Raw genomic sequence first — 19,174 nt, 5'->3', positions numbered from 1 at the left:
TTTCTTCTGAGGATCTCACTTCACTTTATAATACTTGCCCAAGGTTATGATGTATCACAGGTTAAATTTGAGCTCGATCCTTCTGACTCCAAGACCAGTGCTTTAGACTTGTCATTTACCCACTCCTATATTACTAAGCTTTTCTTTTTTTCTTTTAAAATTTATTTATTTGCATATTATTACAGCAGTCCTGCTGCAAAAGCAAATAGTCCCCCCTCCCCCCACAAAGATAGAGATATCCCTTGAAAAATAAAGTGAGAGAAAAAAGAAAAATTATAATTCAGTCTGTATTAATATACTATCATTTCTGTCTTTGGAATGGATCACATTCTTTATCATATATCCATTAGAGAAGTCTTTTGGGAGGCTCTGATTGCTCTCCTGGCTTGTGCCCTAGTCTGTAGATGACCACAAGCACTCCCCTCTGCCCCGGAGCTGTGAGGTGAGTCCCTGCTCCACCTTGGTAGTAGGGGGCCCCAGACTGTGATCAGGGTCTGAATATGAATAAAGCACAGGAGTCCTGTCTCAGGGATAGTGGAGAGATCTCCACAGTCTCCCCTTACCCCCTTACCATCTGTGGGCTGAGTGGTCTGGGTGCCAGGTAGCTCCACAGGCCTGCTTCTAGTTTCCGACCAGGAAGGCAGTTTTCCAGCTGACCTTCCAAGTTGTTCTTGTCAAACCCTGGGTTGAGAGGTTTCTGCTCCTGGCACCCCCAGGGACTCAGGCAATGCCCATGGAACCAGATGCCCCCTGGCTGTTCCTAGAAGGCTGCTGTTTGCTCTGACTGACTCACTCTGCGACCACTTCCAACCTTAGTGGAACACAACCTTCCCAAATCTTCCAAATTATCCTGGGCCAGAACATTGTTTCACTCAGTCTTTCTGAGGGTTCTGCCATTCTAGAATTTGGCTAGAGCCATAATTTTAAGCTATTTAGAGCATTCTGGAGGAGAGCTTCTGGGAATTCCTGCTATCTTGGCTCCACCCTTACTAAGCTTTTCTTAAAAATACAGATCCTTCTAGGAATCTAGAAGATGCCCAGTGAGAGAAAGATCTCTTGTTCCTAACATAAAGATTCAGAAAATAAAAGTTTGAACATAAACTTTGAGGACATAAACTATAATAGTTGTTGCTTCTAGAAGAGTTTGAGCAGTACCTACATCAAATAGAACTGGGAAGCATTCAGAAGGCAGGTAATAAATAGAACTAGAGGAATACTCTCCAGGGGAAGAAAAAATAGAATGCAAGTGTCAGTTTCTCACTTCTTTCTGACTTTTTCTCAGATTTCAATTTTGTTATGTAAACATAGCTGTTTCTGATATGTTTTCTTGTAGACGTTAACAACTGTTTGAAGAAGGTCTAAATGAATTAATGTTATATCACTTCTTCTAGGAACAGAAATATTGAGTAACTGAAGATAAGGGTCCTATGTGACAGAGAGAGGTACTAAATTGCAGAGGGACATTTAAAGCTGAAGTAGATTTCAAATATAATCATCATTAGCATTTCTTAGTCCTATGAGACTGGTTTCTAGACCTTTTCCCCCACCAGCCTAAGCTGATGAATTCAATTCAACATTTATTGAACACCTACTTTGAGTGAATTACTATATTGTTCTTTATGTTTGTGATTCTTGAAAATTTGCTTGGCAGCTTAATATCAGTATAGGAAGACTAAGGCAGTCTGCCAGGTCCCAATGCTTTTATGAACACATACAGTTTTAGTAAGGTATACGACATTTTGGAAAAAAATGCTAAATGTTTGTTAGGTCATTTTGTTATATGTTTGGCCTGATTCTTTTTCAGGAAGGTTGAAAAGGATGAAGTCTTTCTGTCTTTAGTGCCAAAGCAATATTACAGTAGTGCTGAATGAAGTATCAAGATATACACTTAGAAATTTAAGCATGTCACTTTTTCAGAGCCCAGTTCAAGCACTCGAATTTCCATAAGCCTTCCCCTAATCCCTTCTTCCTCCCAGGCAGAAAGAGTGCTAGCTTTAGAATCAGAGGAACTCAAGTTCAAATCAATATTTCGGCATTTATTATCTTAATAACTTGAGGCAAGTAATTTAACCTCTCTGGGTCAGATTTTCTCATCTGTAATATTGACTGACTTGGACTAAATGACCATGTGGTCACACTACATTCTAGATCAATGATCCTATGCTCTTTAACCTATTAAATTTATCATAGTATTTTCTCTCGAGCCCTCTTTTCATCTTATATACTTGCTGTGTACATAGTGCTGTGAGTGGGAAGACTGCCAGGTTAGAGGAGATGGCTCTCATTGTCACAGACTTTAAAACTGTGAAGAAGACTAAGACACAAATGCAGCCTAAATATAATACATAATATTACATTATAGTTGTATGCAATGGAGAGGTACAAAGAACCACAAGACAAGGGGGTGGGAAAGGAACTTGTTAATGAGTATTTAGGCTATATTCTTAAAGAATTGATGGGAGTTCAGTGAGCAGAGAGAGAGAGCCAGGCAGGAAGCCAGCTAGATAGTACACATTATGTGGCATCTTAATGATATAGGTTCTTGTCCTTTTCTTTTAAATGATAAATCAATCAATGAGCACTTATTAAATGTCTAAGTATTGGGGATACAAAGAGAGGTGACAGATAGTCCCTGCCCTCAAGGACCTCATAGTCCAATAACTACAATCAGGCCCCTCACATGGTAGGTGCTTAATAATTGATACTGGTTGAATTAAATTGAGTATCTCAAATTCAGACTGGCCATTCACGTTTCTGTGTCTTATTTTCTTATTCAGCTAGGTCATATTAACACAGGATTGAAGAAAGGAATCTAGCAGAAGTGCTGAAGATGCTTGGCAAAGCAGAGTTCTAAGCTGGGTCTAATTTTTCCCTCTGTAAAAATCTACGGTTATGTTAGATGATCTCCAGAATCCCTTCTAGCTCTAATAATCTATGAGAGTGTGTTTTAGCCTTTTTCTTTTTTTTCTTTTAATGGAATGAACCTCTTTGGTTCCATTCTCTAGATGATGTTTTTAATTGCATAAAATAAGATCCTAAAGGAAAAGAGATATTTTTTCCCTATCAATTTCATAGATCTCTTGAAATCTATCCCCTGACATTTTGAGAGTCTCCAAAGCCCAGGTTAAATTTTAATTTTGAGCAGTCAGGGTATACATGGTTGGTTATTTATTTTCTTTGTAGATTAGAGGAAAATATTGGGGGGGATTAGAATTATGGGACACAGAATTGGGCAGGGTATTAAAAGCTTGGTACAAGAGTTATGAAACCTTGCCTAAGCATCAAACTCTGAAAATCAATACTAAAGAATGAAATTTTGTAAACACAAAGGGAATCATTTCCACTAAGGAAGGAAAATGGAATCTGTCTGAAGAGACTGATGTGGATATACAGGGAATTCACCAATTTTGATTTTTTACAAGGAATGGAACAGAAGACAGAATCATAACAAGGAAACAGAGGATTTATGTAAGAATATAGCATAATTCTATTAAAATAGTGTAAAGGGGGGGGCAGCTAGGTTGCACAGTGGATAGAGCACGGGCCCTGGAGTCAGGAGCACCTGAATTCAAATCCAGCCTCAGAGACTTAATAATTACCTAGCTGTATGGCCTTGGGCAAGCCACTTAAACCCTGTTTGCCTTGCAAAAACCTAAAAAAAAAATAATTTAAGAATACAGAAGTTCAGAATAAGCTGAAACTGATGCAGAAATGTCAAGAATAACAAATAATAGGAGTTTTTCCCCTAAGCTATATTGAAAGAAAAAAAGCCCAAAGAAGAGACAGAACTTTTGCTTGGAGCAGAAAGACCAATAAATGATAACAGGACAAAGACAGTGGGACTCAAGTTTTATGTTGCTTGTGTTCCTTTCCAAGAAGAATGAATTTTACATGGGAAAGAACAGAGTTAAAGTGACCAAGAGGGAATTCATAGCCATGATATCAAAGGAGAAAGTAAAAGAGTACCTAGTTGCTTTGATGATGTTAAGTTAGTGACCAGGTGAAATCTTAGGCATTGGAAGAAGCAACAGAGAACATTTACTAGCTGTGTGACCTTGTGCAGGTCAATAAACTTTGATTATCTAACTTCTAGGGTCATGCCCAGTCGTCCTGATTCATATCTGACCGCTGTATTCAGGTGGAAGAGAAAGGGAGGTTGATGACTTAGACAGTATCCCCTCACTCAAATCCAATTCATGTGCTTGTCATGGCATCACCTTCTTCTTTGAGAAATGAAGGACATTCATTTTATTCATATTGTTCAGTGGCATTGGTTGTGTCCAATTCTTAGTGATTCCCATTTTGAAGTTTTCTTGACAAAGATACTGGAGTGGTTTACCATTTCTTTCTCCAGCTCATAGCTGAGGACACAAAAAAACAGAATTAAGTGACTTGCCTAGGGTCACATGGCTAGTAATTATCTGAGACCAGATACTTCCTCCAGTCTTGGCAGTTTATGTGCTACAACACCTAACTACCCCCAATAATGTCAATATGTGGTTTTCTATGTCAGTATCTGTCCCACAGAGATCTTTATGTACAAATCAGTTAGTTGCCCTATTTTTATTTTAATTTTATACCACTGATATAATATATATATTATATTACTTCTGATTTTCCCATTGATCTTTACCCAAGTATTCACCATTATGCTTACTCACTACTTTAATCATCTTACCCTATTATTTTTACTTTTAAAATTACCTTCTATAATTCTTTTGAATAAGATATACTCATCCAAAGCCATATGATTTGTCATTATTTTCCTTTCACCATTTCAAAGGTACTCCCATGCCACCAGGAGTAACAAAGGTTACTTATATAAAGAAGCACTTGATCCTAGAATATAGATGCTCGCAAAATGAATAGAGAAAGGAAGACTTGGTCATAGATTTTGATCCAGAGATACCATTGCTGAATTAAAGAAATCTAAGGTATGCAGAAAGAATTCATGGATACCAAAATATTCATAGTAATACTTTTCATGACAGCAGAAAATTGGGAGAAAGTCTAACGATTGGAGAATAGCTGAAGACGTTTTGATACAAATCAAATAGAATAAATTCATTCCATTATGTGACTCTTAAAATAATGATAAAAAAGCATCAATAAAACGTAAGATTAAAGATTAAACCAGTTATACTCAATAGTGACCATTACCTAACAATTTTAGTATTGAACAATACTTGACAGGAATTGAATTGTGTTTGGTTTTTTTTAACCTAAAATTTAGATTTCATTTGAGTTTAGGAAATTTTATTTTTCAATAACCTAAAAAAATTAATTTATTGAAGATTTAGAGAAATACAGCATTCTTACAGAAAGGCATTTAGTAGTGGATTTGCATACACTAGAACTACAAACATTAAATTAAACAAATATTTATGACCGAAGTGTGATGATACAAGCTCATAATCCCTGCTATTAGAGTTGACTGAGACTGGTAAGTGGCTTAAGCTTCAACGGGTCTCAAGCCAGTCATTTGTCCACACTAAGTCTCATACCAGCATGGCACCAGTATGGTGAAGTCCACTAGACTATCTAAAGAAGGCAGGCTAGTCTAATTTAGAAACAGAGTAAATTAAAATTTCTGTGAGATAAGCACAGGAATTAGTCCATGAAAGTCACTGTACTTCCTGTCTGGGTAATAGAGGGAGGTCCAGTCTCTAAACAAGTTTTTTTTTTATTAAATCCTGTAACACTGTTATTAAATCCTGTTCCTGTAGCACTGTAAATCAGCCCTGTGCTAGGAAAGTTTAGGTACAAATGATCCAAACTGAGGCAAGTAGCTAGCTTACTTAATGACAGCATCAGCTAATTTTTGTATTGATCAATAAATAGGAAATTGGTTCTTTTCCAAATCGTATTTTCAGGTTTGAATTTTTTTTAAATCCCTTTGGTCTTCGGGAATTTGAAATAAAGAAATAATTTATATTTGAATTTGTGGCAATGTGCAAAGTCCTTAGGCAGTAAATGAGAGATTCATCTTCTTAGTGCAAGACCTTCATGTGAACAACTTAAAAAACCAAACATGAAAACTTAGACTGAATTTGCTACTAGCTGGAAGGTTAGTTGAAAGTAAATTATATCTCTTTAATCATTGATAAAAAGATACTGCAAACATAACACTGTAAATTGAAGTGATGTATGACATGAAGTACCTTTTCAAACACTGATGTAGACCTCAGTCTACCAAATCCAAAATCCAAATTGTTTGACTTGATGCTTTATGAGGAAGTTAGACTATTCAATTAAATAGTTATTCAATATCTACTATGTGTTAGGCATGATTATTTAACTAAGTTATGATTCTTGTCATTATTGAGTTTATGGTTCAGTAGGAAGATATATATTATATGGATTTTTTCACTTAATAGTATTTTATTTTTTCTCAAATTACATGTAACTAGTTTTCAGCATTCAATTTGTAAGATTTTGAGTTGCAGATTTTTCTCCCTCTTATCCTCCCTCCTCAAGACAGTAAGTAATCTGATATAGCCTACACATGTGACAAGAGCAAGGGGTGAACAGGTGGACAGCCAGAATCCTTCACTGGTACCATCTTGATATTAAGAAAAAATGAGGAAGGTTCATGGAAAATTGATGAAGTCCTTCTGGTAATCTGTGTAGAGAACATGGATGAGAGTCTGTCCAAATAGAAGGCATGAATGGGTTTCCAATTGCATCATTGAAGGAACTCTGGATTTGATAAGACACAGATCCATTTGAGTATTGACTATGATGTGATAAGTTCAAAAAAATAGTATATAAGACAAGAAAGGGGAAAGAAAAGTAGCTAATGACTTGGATTAATGAAGACTTCCTTGAGGTGGTGATAATTGAGTGTTAAAAACTGGATAGTAATTGAAAAGACTGAAGCAGGATCTCCATAAACATCTATTAATCACTTATTATACTACTGTGTGATAAGCTCTGGGAATAAAAAGACAAAAGTGAAATAGCCCCTGCCCTTAAAAGATTTATATGGGAATAGGTTGTCTCCTTCATTAAAATATAAATAGATAAAAGACACATAAAAAAAAAACAGAAATGAGGAAACCTGAATGGGATTCCACTAGTAAATGATAGAGACCAGGAAGTAGAATGATGTTTCTGGCAGAAAGAATGGTATAAATGACTTTTATAAAAATCAGTCCAAAATATAATTAAAACACCAGACTTTATCACTAAAAGCCAGTCTGATGCAAAGGCACTACCTCCACTTGAGCATAGAATTCCAGTCACTAAAAGAAGCAGCTTTTTCAGTTTAGCCTCTGTAGTTTTCCTTCAATAACTGTCTCTAGTTCCACAAATCACACAGAAGAGCCCTTTTCTTTTGAGGCTTCTTCCTATGACTTAAATGGTTCACTCCAGAACCTTCATTTTTAAGAAAGAGGCCCAGACCAGCTATATCTTCATTCCTCTCCAGATTGCACTCTGTCCTCTGTCTTGGATTTTCTCTATCATGCCTTTGCACTAGGTACCTTCATCTCCCCTGCATCATTTCCCTTTTCAACTTCCTTTTATGAGTTACCTTGGCCCCTTTAGAATGTAAACTTCTGGGGGGAACAAGGATCATTTCTCTCCTTGTATTTGTATTCACAGGGCTCAGTATTGTAGTAATAAGTTGATGATGATGATGATGATGATGATGATGATGATGATGATACTAAATGTTTTTGACTGACTGAATGGAAATAGGATTATCTCTATGACTTAATCCAGGAATATAGAGGCATTCACTTTGGTTAAAATACTGACTGATTAGATTATCATGAAATAAATTTAGAATGGCTAGCCCCTAATTGTGCAATTGAAATAGAGTTTGAGGGACAGCTAGGTGGCATAGTGGATAATGTACCTGCCTTGGAATCAGGAGGACCTAAATTCAAATTCTGCCTGAGACACTTAATAATTACCTAGCTACGTAATTTTGTGCAAGTCACTTAAGCCCATTGCCTTACAGAGAGAGAGAAAAGAAGAGAATTAGAGTTTGAGTTAAAAGATATTTTAGTATTTAGATCCGGAAAAAAACATTAAGTTCATCTACAACCTGCCCCTAGCTGCAGCAAAATTTCCAGGTGGAGCCAGATTCAGATTAAAATGTAATTGAAAAATGTTTAATAAGATAAATAAGACAGTATAACAGATAAAATTAGTTAGTGGCTTTTAAGTCAGTATATAGTACGCAAGGATCCTTTTCTGTTTGAGTTTGTCATCCCTGATCCAGACCAATCCCCTTATTTTGTAGATGAGACCAAAGCTCAAAGAATATAATGAACTTGCCCAAGATCACATTAGTCTGTAAACGAGCTAGATTTTAACCCAGGTTTCTGCTTATCAGCTCTGTCGAAGAACTAGATCTGGATTAACCTATGTAAACAAACTATCCATACTTTTTGCCCTGTTCCCTGTGTCCATTGGGACAAAGGTTAAGCAATCAGTACATTTTCCAGTTTAAGCTAACAGTGGCCTTCTTTGTACTTTTCCACTTGCTGGAAAGAAACAGCAAATCGTTGAAGGAAAGAACAAGAAACCTCTTACAGATCGTCCGGATTCAAGTAGGGATGGAAGTAAAGCAAGGCAGTGTAGCACTGTGGGAACAGTCCTGGACTAAAAGCTGAAAGACTAGGGCACTTAACTGCACTCTTTCACTAATCAGTTTTATGATGTTGGACAAGTTATTTTCCTTCCCTGGGCTCTCACATGAAAAACAAGGAATTTGGTTTGGGTGTCCTTTGTGGTCCCTTCCTGTTTTTAAAGTTTGCTTTGTGTTGAAAGAATCCTTCCTATTCTTAAATTCTCGAGCTGTATTGGAAAGAATGCTGGTCCTAGAGTTAGAACTGCTTCTGGCTTTTATTGTCTTGGCATCTAAGTTGTGTGTGTGTGTGTGTGTGTGTGTGTGTGTGTATGCTGGAGGCAGTTCTGAGGGCATTGAGGGATTGATTCACAAGATAACTGAGAGAGGAAGCTACCTAAACCATGGAAAACAAGAAGATATATGTTTGCCAAAAGTGATGGAGAGATTCAAAGCTGAAGAGGGTTTCGCTATGGATTGTGAGGTCTCTAAATGCTGTATTTTATGAATGACATAGTGCTATCTGCAGTAAGCTACAGAAATGTTCAGATTCTTTTGAAAGAGTTGATCTCATATCATCTTATATGTTTTTGCTTATGAAACATACACATGAATTAGTTGGGTTCAGAATTAAAATAGAGGAAGAAAACAGATAGAATTGCCTTCAGGAAAGTTCAGAATTCCTTTAATTACCTATAAGCATCTCCTGAAAATAAGAGTCTACCTTTTTAACACCAGCTTTCTACAAGTGATTCTGTTTGACTTTAAGATATAGAATGCAACAGTTTCTGAAGAATTGACCATGAATGCTTTGAAGAAGGCAACAGAGAGAGAGAGAGGTTTGGGGTAAATGTGATCAAGTTTCAGTATGTAATTAGGAACTTTGAGGAAATACCATAGTAGAATATATCAGTAAGAAAATATGTGGAAGGAGACAGGGATAGGGAAAAGATAATGCATTCAGTTTTTGGATATGTTGAGTTTGAGATGGAAATATGTGTGCTATACTGTTCTACAATTCTATGGAATTAGAAGTAATGGGCTAGATTCAGAGTAGTTATTATTATTTAATATTAACTAGTCCTGAGGTCTCCAGTGGCATGCTCTTGGATCTGTGCTCAGCTTGGTGCTATTTAACACTATAATCAATATGTTCGATAAAGGGTAACATAAAATCTTTATTAAGTTTGCAGATGACACAAAAACTGGTAGGGATAGTCAACTCATTGAAAGCCAAAATCAAGAACTAAAAAGTTCTTGACAGGCTAGAAAAATTCCAATAAGGTGAAATTTAATAGAGTAAATATAAAGCTTTATTCTTGCTTTCAAAATGTTGGCTTTATAAAGACAAACAAGGAGAGATATGGTTAGCTTAGAGTCTAGAAGAAGATGAAGGGGTTTTAGTGGATCACAAGCTAATGATGCTTGATTATGTAATAAGGTAGACCAAAAAAAAAAAAAATAAAGCATTGAAACAAATTTGCCTTGAATTAAAAGTTTCTAGGAAAAAGAAAAGAAAATGTCATTCTATGCCCTGGTCAGGCTACATTAGCAGTATTGTGTTTTGCTTAAGGTGTATTTTAGAAAGGACATTGACACGTTGGTGAGCATTCTGGGAACCCACTAGATTTGAGAAAGATTATGAAACCTCTAGATTTGAGAAAGAAATACAATTGAATGCCTCAGGAGGCAGTAAGTACCCATCCTTTGGGGTCTTTAAAGAAAAGATTAAATACCCAATATTTTATATTAAGAATTCTTTGAAGGGTTTATCTGGTAGATATCCCTGATGATTCTGAGATCCCTTGGATATGTTTTTCCCCTACTGACCCTCAATTTCTTCATCTGAAAATGAAATGTAATAGAGGATGAACTTTAAGGTCTCTTTCTAGTTCTATCATTTTATGAGTTTGGGCATTAATGGTGGTGGTGATTGCAGAGTAGGTAATTGAACTTGGTTTCATAATTATCATCACACTCCGTTAGGGCTTCCTTTCAAAGGGAAGCTTATGTGCTTTTGGTAAAAATGACTCTAAACTTCATTTTGAGGGAGACATTAGGAAATTTTATAATAAGAATTACTTTAAGTCTCTTCAGTTGGTAAGAAATACAATTCTTGTCTCATGCTCGAACTGACATCTCATTACCTTAGTCATCTAGTTTCCTGCTTGTTATAGAAATTATTTAGTGAGTTAGAAAATGGCCTTACGAATTCATGCAGAGTGCCTGCTGTTACTTTTTCTACTTTAAACTTTTTATTGTGTGGCAGGGAGTTAAATTCATTAATATGTGCAGGTACAAACCATGAACTTAGCTTTTGCAACCTATTATTCAACTGATCCTATTTCAAAGAAAGAAAGGAAGAAATGACTTAATGTGTTTTTAAAAATCCATAATTGGTCAGTCAGCCCCTTAGGGGACACAGGGAGCTAGTGTTTTTCCATGGCTTCCATAGATGTTTAAAGATATTTAGATTAATTTAGGACACCTATTGTGAAATTAGTCGGTCCTTCATTATTCAGCTGAAATTCCTTATGGCTATTCCTAAGGTCTCTGCATTATAGACCTGAGGTATCTGCAGCTATTCCAAAAGCACTAGCTGTTACCATAGATTTAATGGTTGATAGACATCTCAAAATCATCTAACTAAGCAGAAATCCACAGAATTGGCAGAAACCCCCGTTTGAAGAGAAGTGAGATAATGGCAGTAGGAAAGCATGAGATTTGGGGTTAGAGATTTAGATTTGATTCTCACTTCTATTAAGTGAGCAAGTCACTTAACTTCTGTGGACTGTAGTTTCTTCATCTTTGAAATGAGGAGTTTGTCCTAAATGAACGACTCCAGTTTCATATAACAACTTTTCAGACTGAATGGAAGGTGATCCCCAGAGGGGATCAGCTGTGGGCGGGGGGGGGGGGGGGGGGGGGGGGGCGGTGTTGGCAGGCAGAGGGGGTGGAAAGGTAGGGAAGATAGGTAAAGATCTCCTGCTTAAGAGGGGGTCTGAACTGAAAACTTAAAGGGATCAGGGAAATTAAGAGCCAGAAGTAAAGAGCCAAAATATTCTAGATCTGTGGGACAGTCAGTTCAAAGACATGGAGATGAAAGAAGACTGAAAATATGCCATTATGACTGAATCACATTGTTCATGGAGAAATATAAAGTATAAGAAGCCTAGAAGCAAAACAAGCCTAATACTTCTATCCCAGGAGAGTCTTTCAATATCTGAAGGTAGATATTATGTCCTGTCTTCCCTTAGAAATATACTTTATTGCCCCCATTTTTCCTAGATTACCTTATCTACATTTTTTCTTTACTTTATCATTCCTTACCTTGTTTATATTTTCCTAGGCACATGATATCTTCCTATAAAGTAAATGTAGATTCCTCAAGGGGAGGGGAATATATAATTTTTTATTCTGTGGGGTTTTTTGGTTTGTTTGTTTTCAGGTTTTTGCAAGGCAAATGGGGTTAAGTGGCTTGCCCTAGGCCACACAGCTAGGTAATTATTAAGTGTCTGAGGCCGGGTTTGAACTTAGGTACTCCTGACTCCAGGGCCGGTGCTTTATCCACTGCCACCTAGGCGCCTCTACTAGGTGTTTTTGTGCCAGTGTTTGGCATGTACCTTTATTCATATTGAACATTTAATAAATAGTTAATGAATTTTATCTAAATGAAATATCCCTATTTATTTCAATTCATTTGTTACAAGAGAATTTTGTCCAAATCTTGCCCCTGCCCCCAATATTCCTTGTTTTATATAATAGTTAATTTTTGAATGTGCTGAATTCCACCTCCCTGCCCCCTAAATAGTCAATGCAATGTCATTTCCTTGAGGACAGAGATTGTTTTATTTTTATCTCTGTATACCTAGTACCGCCTTCATGGAGGAGAAAAAAGAGAGATAAGCTCTACCAGATTCTACAAATCTGAAAGACTTGAAGTAAAATCCAGTGAGAACCTTGCATCTATCATCTGAGGACCTGCCCAGCAGGAGGTTTATGTATTAGAACAGCTACAGGAGGATGGGTTTTTAGTCACAGAAACTCCTGAAAGATCATCTCCTAAATTGTAGAGGGGTTACAATTTTTGTCAGTGAGAAGAACACACTAATGAAATGGCAGCTTGCTGAAGTAGTGAATCACTGACCCTTCATCTTGTGAATTGTGCCCTTCACTACACTTTATTCCCTATGGCAGAGAAAATATTAGCAGACTGAAGTTGCTACCTGACCCTGGGAAGGGAACAAAAGTGTTCAAACTCCAAACCTATATCTTCAGAAGAAAGTGAGTTTTAAACATGTCATCATCCTTCAATTACTTACAAATCATTTCCCTTTATAAAGGGGAAGAATTACTGAAAAAAAGTATTTCAGAAAGTCTAAATTTCAATTAATTTTACTAGTGAGGTCATTCTTCATCACAGTCATATATAAATAAGGGACCAGAGAGGGTTGGGAATGTAATAGATGACCAAAGCTGGCTCTGAATGGAAAACCAGATGCTTTCATAAGTTAATTGTTTCAGAGTAAAATTATCAGGGAGAAAGAAAAGAAGAAATTTTATGAATACATGTACAAGCAGTACAAGATGAGCATGCTATCATCCAATAGTACTGTCAGACACTGGGGAGGAGAGTCCCTTGTGAGTCAGTCTCAGAGTCTGGCACAGATCTTGAAATCAGTGGAAAAAGAAGAAAGAGAATGGAGCATATCATTGCAGACTTGGAGGAAGAACAAAGGAGCCTCCAAGTGGAATATGAGCAGTTAAAGGAAGGAACAATACCTTCAAAGGGCGATTGGCCCACTCAATTCACCTTCCAGATTCCATTGTACCTCCCCACCACACTGCTGTAGACTGAGGAACTTCTAGCAGAAGCCAAGCTCCTCGGACAGCACCAAGGTCAGCTGGAGGCCAGAATGCAGCTTTTGGAAGGTCTCAGTAAACAGCTGGAGTCCCAACAGCTGCTTGAGCAGCCTGAAGCCGAGTCTACCCTTGGTCTTCTCTACATTCAGCACTTGGCTAGTCACTGGATTCACAGACCAGCTCTCAGTTGCAAGCAACAGTTGTAGACAACTTGTTGGTCTGACCTCCCAGTGCCAGCACAGATCTGACAGATGTCATGGCACAGCACCTTTCTGTCATGCTGCTGAGACCTCTCTGGCTGGCCAACACTTCCTGACATAACAGTCTTGCCCTTTTCAACAAATGTCGATTCCAAATTGAGTCAGTCTCTGCATGGCACCTTGAAGCCCAACATTGTTTCACTCTGACTCTTATACTAAAGGAGTAAAACATGGAAGATCCAAAGATGGGAATGTTATGTTTTAATAATAACTTCATTTTTCCTTCTTCCCTTTCTATGCAACTTTAAATTAATGAAGAGAGGTATTTGGAAATGGTTAAAAAGGAATATATGTACAAACAGATAAAGTCTTTAGGATAAAGTTGAAGCATTAAATATAAAACTAAAAAGATACCTTTTATGATTCCCCAAAACTAAAGAAATTAAGCTATATTTAGATAAACCGTATTATAATGTGGATTCTAGGCTTGGAGATAGACACATACATTCAAGTACTGTCTCTGATGACTTAATCATTTAGCCATTCTTAAACTTCAATTCCTTTATCTGTGTAATAGGAATACTACTTCTTGTGCCTATTTTCCAGGTTTGTTTAGGAAAGCACCCAATTTTAAAGTACCAGGACAGTGGAAGCTCCTTATTCATCAGATTCCACAGAGTAAACTAGAAATTATATTAATTGGAATCAGGAGACCTTGGTTCACAAAGCACTGCAGATATTAGGCTGTCTGACCTAACTTACTTAACCCCAAGCCTCAGTTTCTCCATCTTTGAAAAAGATTGAATATTTCTACTTCTCTTCTTCATCAATTACTGTAAAGCAAGTAACCTTAAAGCATTGAATAATGGTGTAGAATTGATTTATGTACTTTACTATGTTCTGGGAATATAAAGATGAAAAATTATACAGTTGATAATCAGAGTGATTATAGCCTAATAATGGAAATGCAAGACATACAATAAATAAATTTGAAACACAGTAGATTGTGATGAGGGTAAAAGATAAATCTAGACCAAGTGACTTTTTTTTTCAAGGCAATGGGGTTAAGTGGCTTGCCCAAGGCCACACGGCTAGGTAATTATTAAGTGTCTGAGGTCGGATTTGAACACAGGTACTCCTGACTCCAAGGCCGGTGCTCTATTCACTGTGCCACCTAGCCACCCCAAGTAGTCACTTTCAAAAAGATTTCCCTGGCCTTGGAGCTGGCTGAGGAGGGGAGTTTAATATGAATGTATAGAATCTTTTGGCCAGAATGAAGAGGGAAAGATTAGGAGTAGAGACACCAACATGGTAAACTCTTATAATAGGCAAAGGTGATAGAGACCTGAGCTAGGGTGGTGAAGTTGAGGGAGGAAAGGGAACAGATTTCATTGTTCTGAGTAGTGCTCACTACTAGAGCTTCCCTAGGAGTGAATATTTAGTGTTTTTTGAGTATTATTGGTATCAAGCAGTCTTAAAGTTTTTGAGTCTCTCATACCTCTAAGCTATACCCCACGCTACTGCCAAAGGAATTTTCCATAAGCATCAAATGATGCTAGGATTTAGGAGAACCTTTGTTTTAGCCCCAGTTCAACCATTAATATCATCTAGATCAAACCTTGTGGCTTCATTCCTTTTTTTTTTCAAACAAGGAGTTAAGAGTTGGTAGTCTTGAATGTCCTTTCTAATACTGTCTAAATTTAATTAGTGATTGGGAGCATATTAAGGAGAAATTGAGTTTACAGGACTTCATTGCTAGCTGTGCCATTTATTAGGTATATGATTATGGTGGTTACTTTATGTCACTGGGCCTCAGTTTTGCCCTCTGTGAAATCTGCAAGCCTTATACTTACCATCTGTAGAACCACTGTAAACTTTCAAGTGCTATTTAAATGGAATTTTTTACTTATTTTTTCTTATCTGTCAAAAGAGGGGGTTGGACTAAATGATCCCCAAAGCCCTCTCTGGCTCTAAATCTTTGCTCCTATTAGGAGATGCCACATGACAGAGCCAGCCTGACTGATTCAGTAGATTCCTGAATTAAGAAGCAATTCAAGCAGCTCCATAAAAATCTAAAATCTCTAAGCAAATTTACATTGTTCCCAAAGAATGAAATGAGAACTTGAAGAAAATGGAATATAGCTGTCATGATTCTGCTTTCACAGCAGATTATTCTAAATTTGATTCTGAAGATAGGTATCAAATTGAGCAAAATTGTATTTTGTTTGTGGAAGATCAAAGGGTAAAATAGGGGAGGAATTTGTCATTAAGAAACAGCTTCCTTTATGACCTCATACTTATGTTGAAAAATATCTTCCCTCCTTTGTCAATAGGGCATCCAGAAATTGGCTAGTCAGTACCTGAAGAAAGATTGGCCTGGAATAAAAGCTGATGAGCGGAATGATTACAGGTAATTCAGCAAGTCGGTCTTGATATTTTTTAAATGGCAACTTTTTTGCTTTCCATCTCACAAACTGACATTTTAATTCCCAGAGGAAAGATAGCACCTGTATTTTGAATGGCATTAAAATTATATATCTTTCTAAAAATCTAGAAAGCTTTATAGCTAAAGCCTATCATTGAAGGTGTACTAAATTTGGATAAATCCTTCCAGAAACATGAAACAAGGCTTAGGAAAGAAAAGACATTCAGGAGCACTTTACATGCTCTCCCTTTGTTCTGTCATTCACTCCTAGAGTTTCAAATTATCAACTCTTTGAAGTTTCATAATCCCCCAGGTTCATAACCTTGGTGTTATTTTTGTACCCTTATCCCACATATTTTTCATGCTTATCAAATCTGATCCCTTCTCTCTAACTCACAGAGCTGCCACATTATTTCAGTCCCTCATCACTTCTTACCTAGATTATTACACTGGTCTTCAAATTGGCCTTGTTTTAGGCCTCTCATACCTCTAGGCTATACCCCACACTACTGCCAAAGGAATTTTCCATAAGCATAGCTCTTACTCTTTAATTCCCTACTGAATAAACTTCCTATTGCCTTTAGGATCAAATAAAAATTCCTCTGTTTAATATTTAAAACCCTTTACAACCTAGTCCCAATTTATCTTTCCAACCTTATTATACATTACTCCTACTTCCACTCTTTTCAATCCAAATTTCTCTTCCTTAGAAATAGGATCTTAAAGTTAATAAGTATCTAAGTCTGGATTTGGACCCAGGTCATCATGTCATCAGTGAAGCAACTAAGAGTGGGACAATGGATAGAGTGATGGACCAGGATTAGGGAAGACCTGAGTTCATTCATACCTGGTTCAAATCATCACCTGATTGTTGTAATAGCATTCTGAGTCATCTTCCTGCTTCGGATCTCTCCTATTTCCAATCTACATAGTGGCCAAGAGTGTGAGTTTGACCATATTGATCCCATACTTAAAAATGTCAGTGGCTCCCTATTATCTCTTAAGATTGAATGGTTTTTCATATTTATATCATCTTTTTAAAAAATTTCTACTTTTGTGAGATCTATAATATATTTAATAATTATTGCAGTATTTGTATATAATTTATGAATATGCACATATTTAGGGTACATGCTCAAAATTTACTTTTACTGATGGGTATTTAAAATATTGGGAAACCATTTATTCTGTGGGATAAAAAGCAAACCTACAGCCTAGTATTCAAAACCCTTTAGAATTAGCTCCAGTCTATCTTTTAGTTCTATTTCCCTTTACTGTGTACTACTCATGTTTTGGTCCTCATTCCATTTATGCACACAGGCCTTCTTTCTACTTTTGGAATACAAAGATCTCCATCTAATACTTTTAATTCTTCTGGGTCAAATTTGTCAAGGACTGCATATAGAATTTAATATTTATGGCTACAGTGAAATTACCAATTATCAATGAGCATACAATAATAAAATGTAATAATGTCCTCATGAAGGTCTTTGAGGGTCACATGTGGCTTGCAGGCTCTGTGCTGGACACACCTGCCCTACAAAGACCCATATCTTAGCACTGTGAACTGAAATTGACTTCCTTTAAAGCCCAGTTTAGGTGCTTTTATAGTGCCCTTCCTGATTTCCCAAGGACAAAAATTAGCTCCTCCAGAAATTTCTTTATTCAATTTATCTAATATAGACGGTCCAAAACTTCACAGTGCCTGATTCATAATAAACAGTAAGTGCTCACTGACCCACTGCTTGTCCCTTGGTCTTGTTGAATCATAGTTTTTGTCTATATGTCCTTTTCCCTCTGTGATTCTTTAAGGAACTTGATTCTAACTCATACTGATGTTTGGATCTTCGAGCAAGATGGCTAAGTCTCCCCCTCTAGGTTCCAGAGGTACCCCTGAGGGATTGGGATGATTTTTCTCTCATACTGTTGACTCATGCCACATTCTGTTGTCTTCTTCTAAACCTCAGTCACGGGTTATTGATGCTCTTTTCTGAAGAAATATTAACTGGGAAGATGTAGCAAGAAGAGAAGTGCAAATATCTCCTAATATCTCCTACTCTCCCCCAAGTTATTTCAGTCTAGTGGGAAAGTGTGCTTAAACTTAAAGTAGTTTCTATATAGCACCTGTCTAGCATCAGGGCAATGAGGTGGATAATCATTAGATGGAATATGCAACTTGAAGTCAGGAGGAACTGAGTTTAAATACAGCTTCAGATACTTACTTAAATGTGTAACCCTGGGCTAATCACTTCACTCTCAGTTTGCCTCAATTTCCTCATTTGTAAAATGGAGGCAGTGCTAGCATCTACTCAAAGGATTGTGGTAAAGTTCAAGTACTTAGCACATCGTAGTTGTTATATCAATGTTAGCTATTGAGTAAACTAAAAATAGGAAAGACCATAGAACCATGTTCATGGAAGGAATATTTGCCCTACTTTGGGAAGTGGAGCCAGACAACGAAGAGGAAATTCCTAGACCAGTTTATATTTTTGGAAAGCATTGTGTCTCAGCAGCCATTGGTAAAGGAACCAGAAGCAACTAGAATCCATACCTACACTCTGAAGCAGGGAACAAAAAAACCCCATGGATTGCGTTTCATCAGACCTTTTTAGAAGCTAACTCCTTAACTTCTTTCACATGTACAGCCCCAAGCATATACTCCAACAATAGAACTCCATTGTCAAACCCCACCTATATTTTACTAGATTGTTAACTCCTTATGAGTTAAGTAAGACCGTTCAGTTTTTATATCTACTTCCATTGATTCCAGAGCTTTGTATTCAATTCAGCTGAGATACTGGATGTGAAGGAGCTTTGAAAACTGCCACTATTCAAATATGAGTAAATTACCTGATAAAAGTAGTGGTTTAAAATATGGAAATGAAAAACTATTGATCCGGGATAGGGATATACCTAGCAAGAGCTGGTGAGAATAGTTTTTCCTAGAATCTTGCCAAGCTAACCCAAAGGAAAGCTGATAAAGAAAATTGCCCAAGTCTATCCAGTGTATTGGATACCTAGAAAGTAGCTACATTATAGGAAGAATAGCAGTAAAAATTAACAGGAAACAAAACCCATAGTCTCAGATGGCTCTGTTCACAAAGTATG

The 19,174-nt window shown here is 36.9% G+C and overlaps 1 protein-coding gene across 2 annotated transcripts in view; it reads left to right on the top strand.

Annotated features, from left to right (window-relative positions):
- Positions 1–19,174, top strand: part of FCHSD2 (FCH and double SH3 domains 2) — a 335,963-nt gene that overhangs the window by 143,343 nt on the left and 173,446 nt on the right. The window contains exon 4 of one of the 2 annotated variants that reach the window (XM_074216801.1): positions 15,975–16,051. The exons of the other annotated variant lie outside the window; for it this stretch is intronic. Within the exon in view, the coding sequence (XP_074072902.1) occupies positions 15,975–16,051 (77 nt within the window). The remainder of the gene's footprint in view (positions 1–15,974; positions 16,052–19,174) is intronic. 2 annotated transcript variants of the gene reach the window in all.

Source organism: Macrotis lagotis, chromosome 1 (genome assembly GCF_037893015.1).
Source record: "Macrotis lagotis isolate mMagLag1 chromosome 1, bilby.v1.9.chrom.fasta, whole genome shotgun sequence".
Taxonomy (NCBI): Eukaryota; Metazoa; Chordata; class Mammalia; order Peramelemorphia; family Peramelidae; genus Macrotis; species Macrotis lagotis.
Note: the sequence above shows the minus strand (reverse complement) of the source record. Positions and strands in the feature narration are given on the sequence as shown.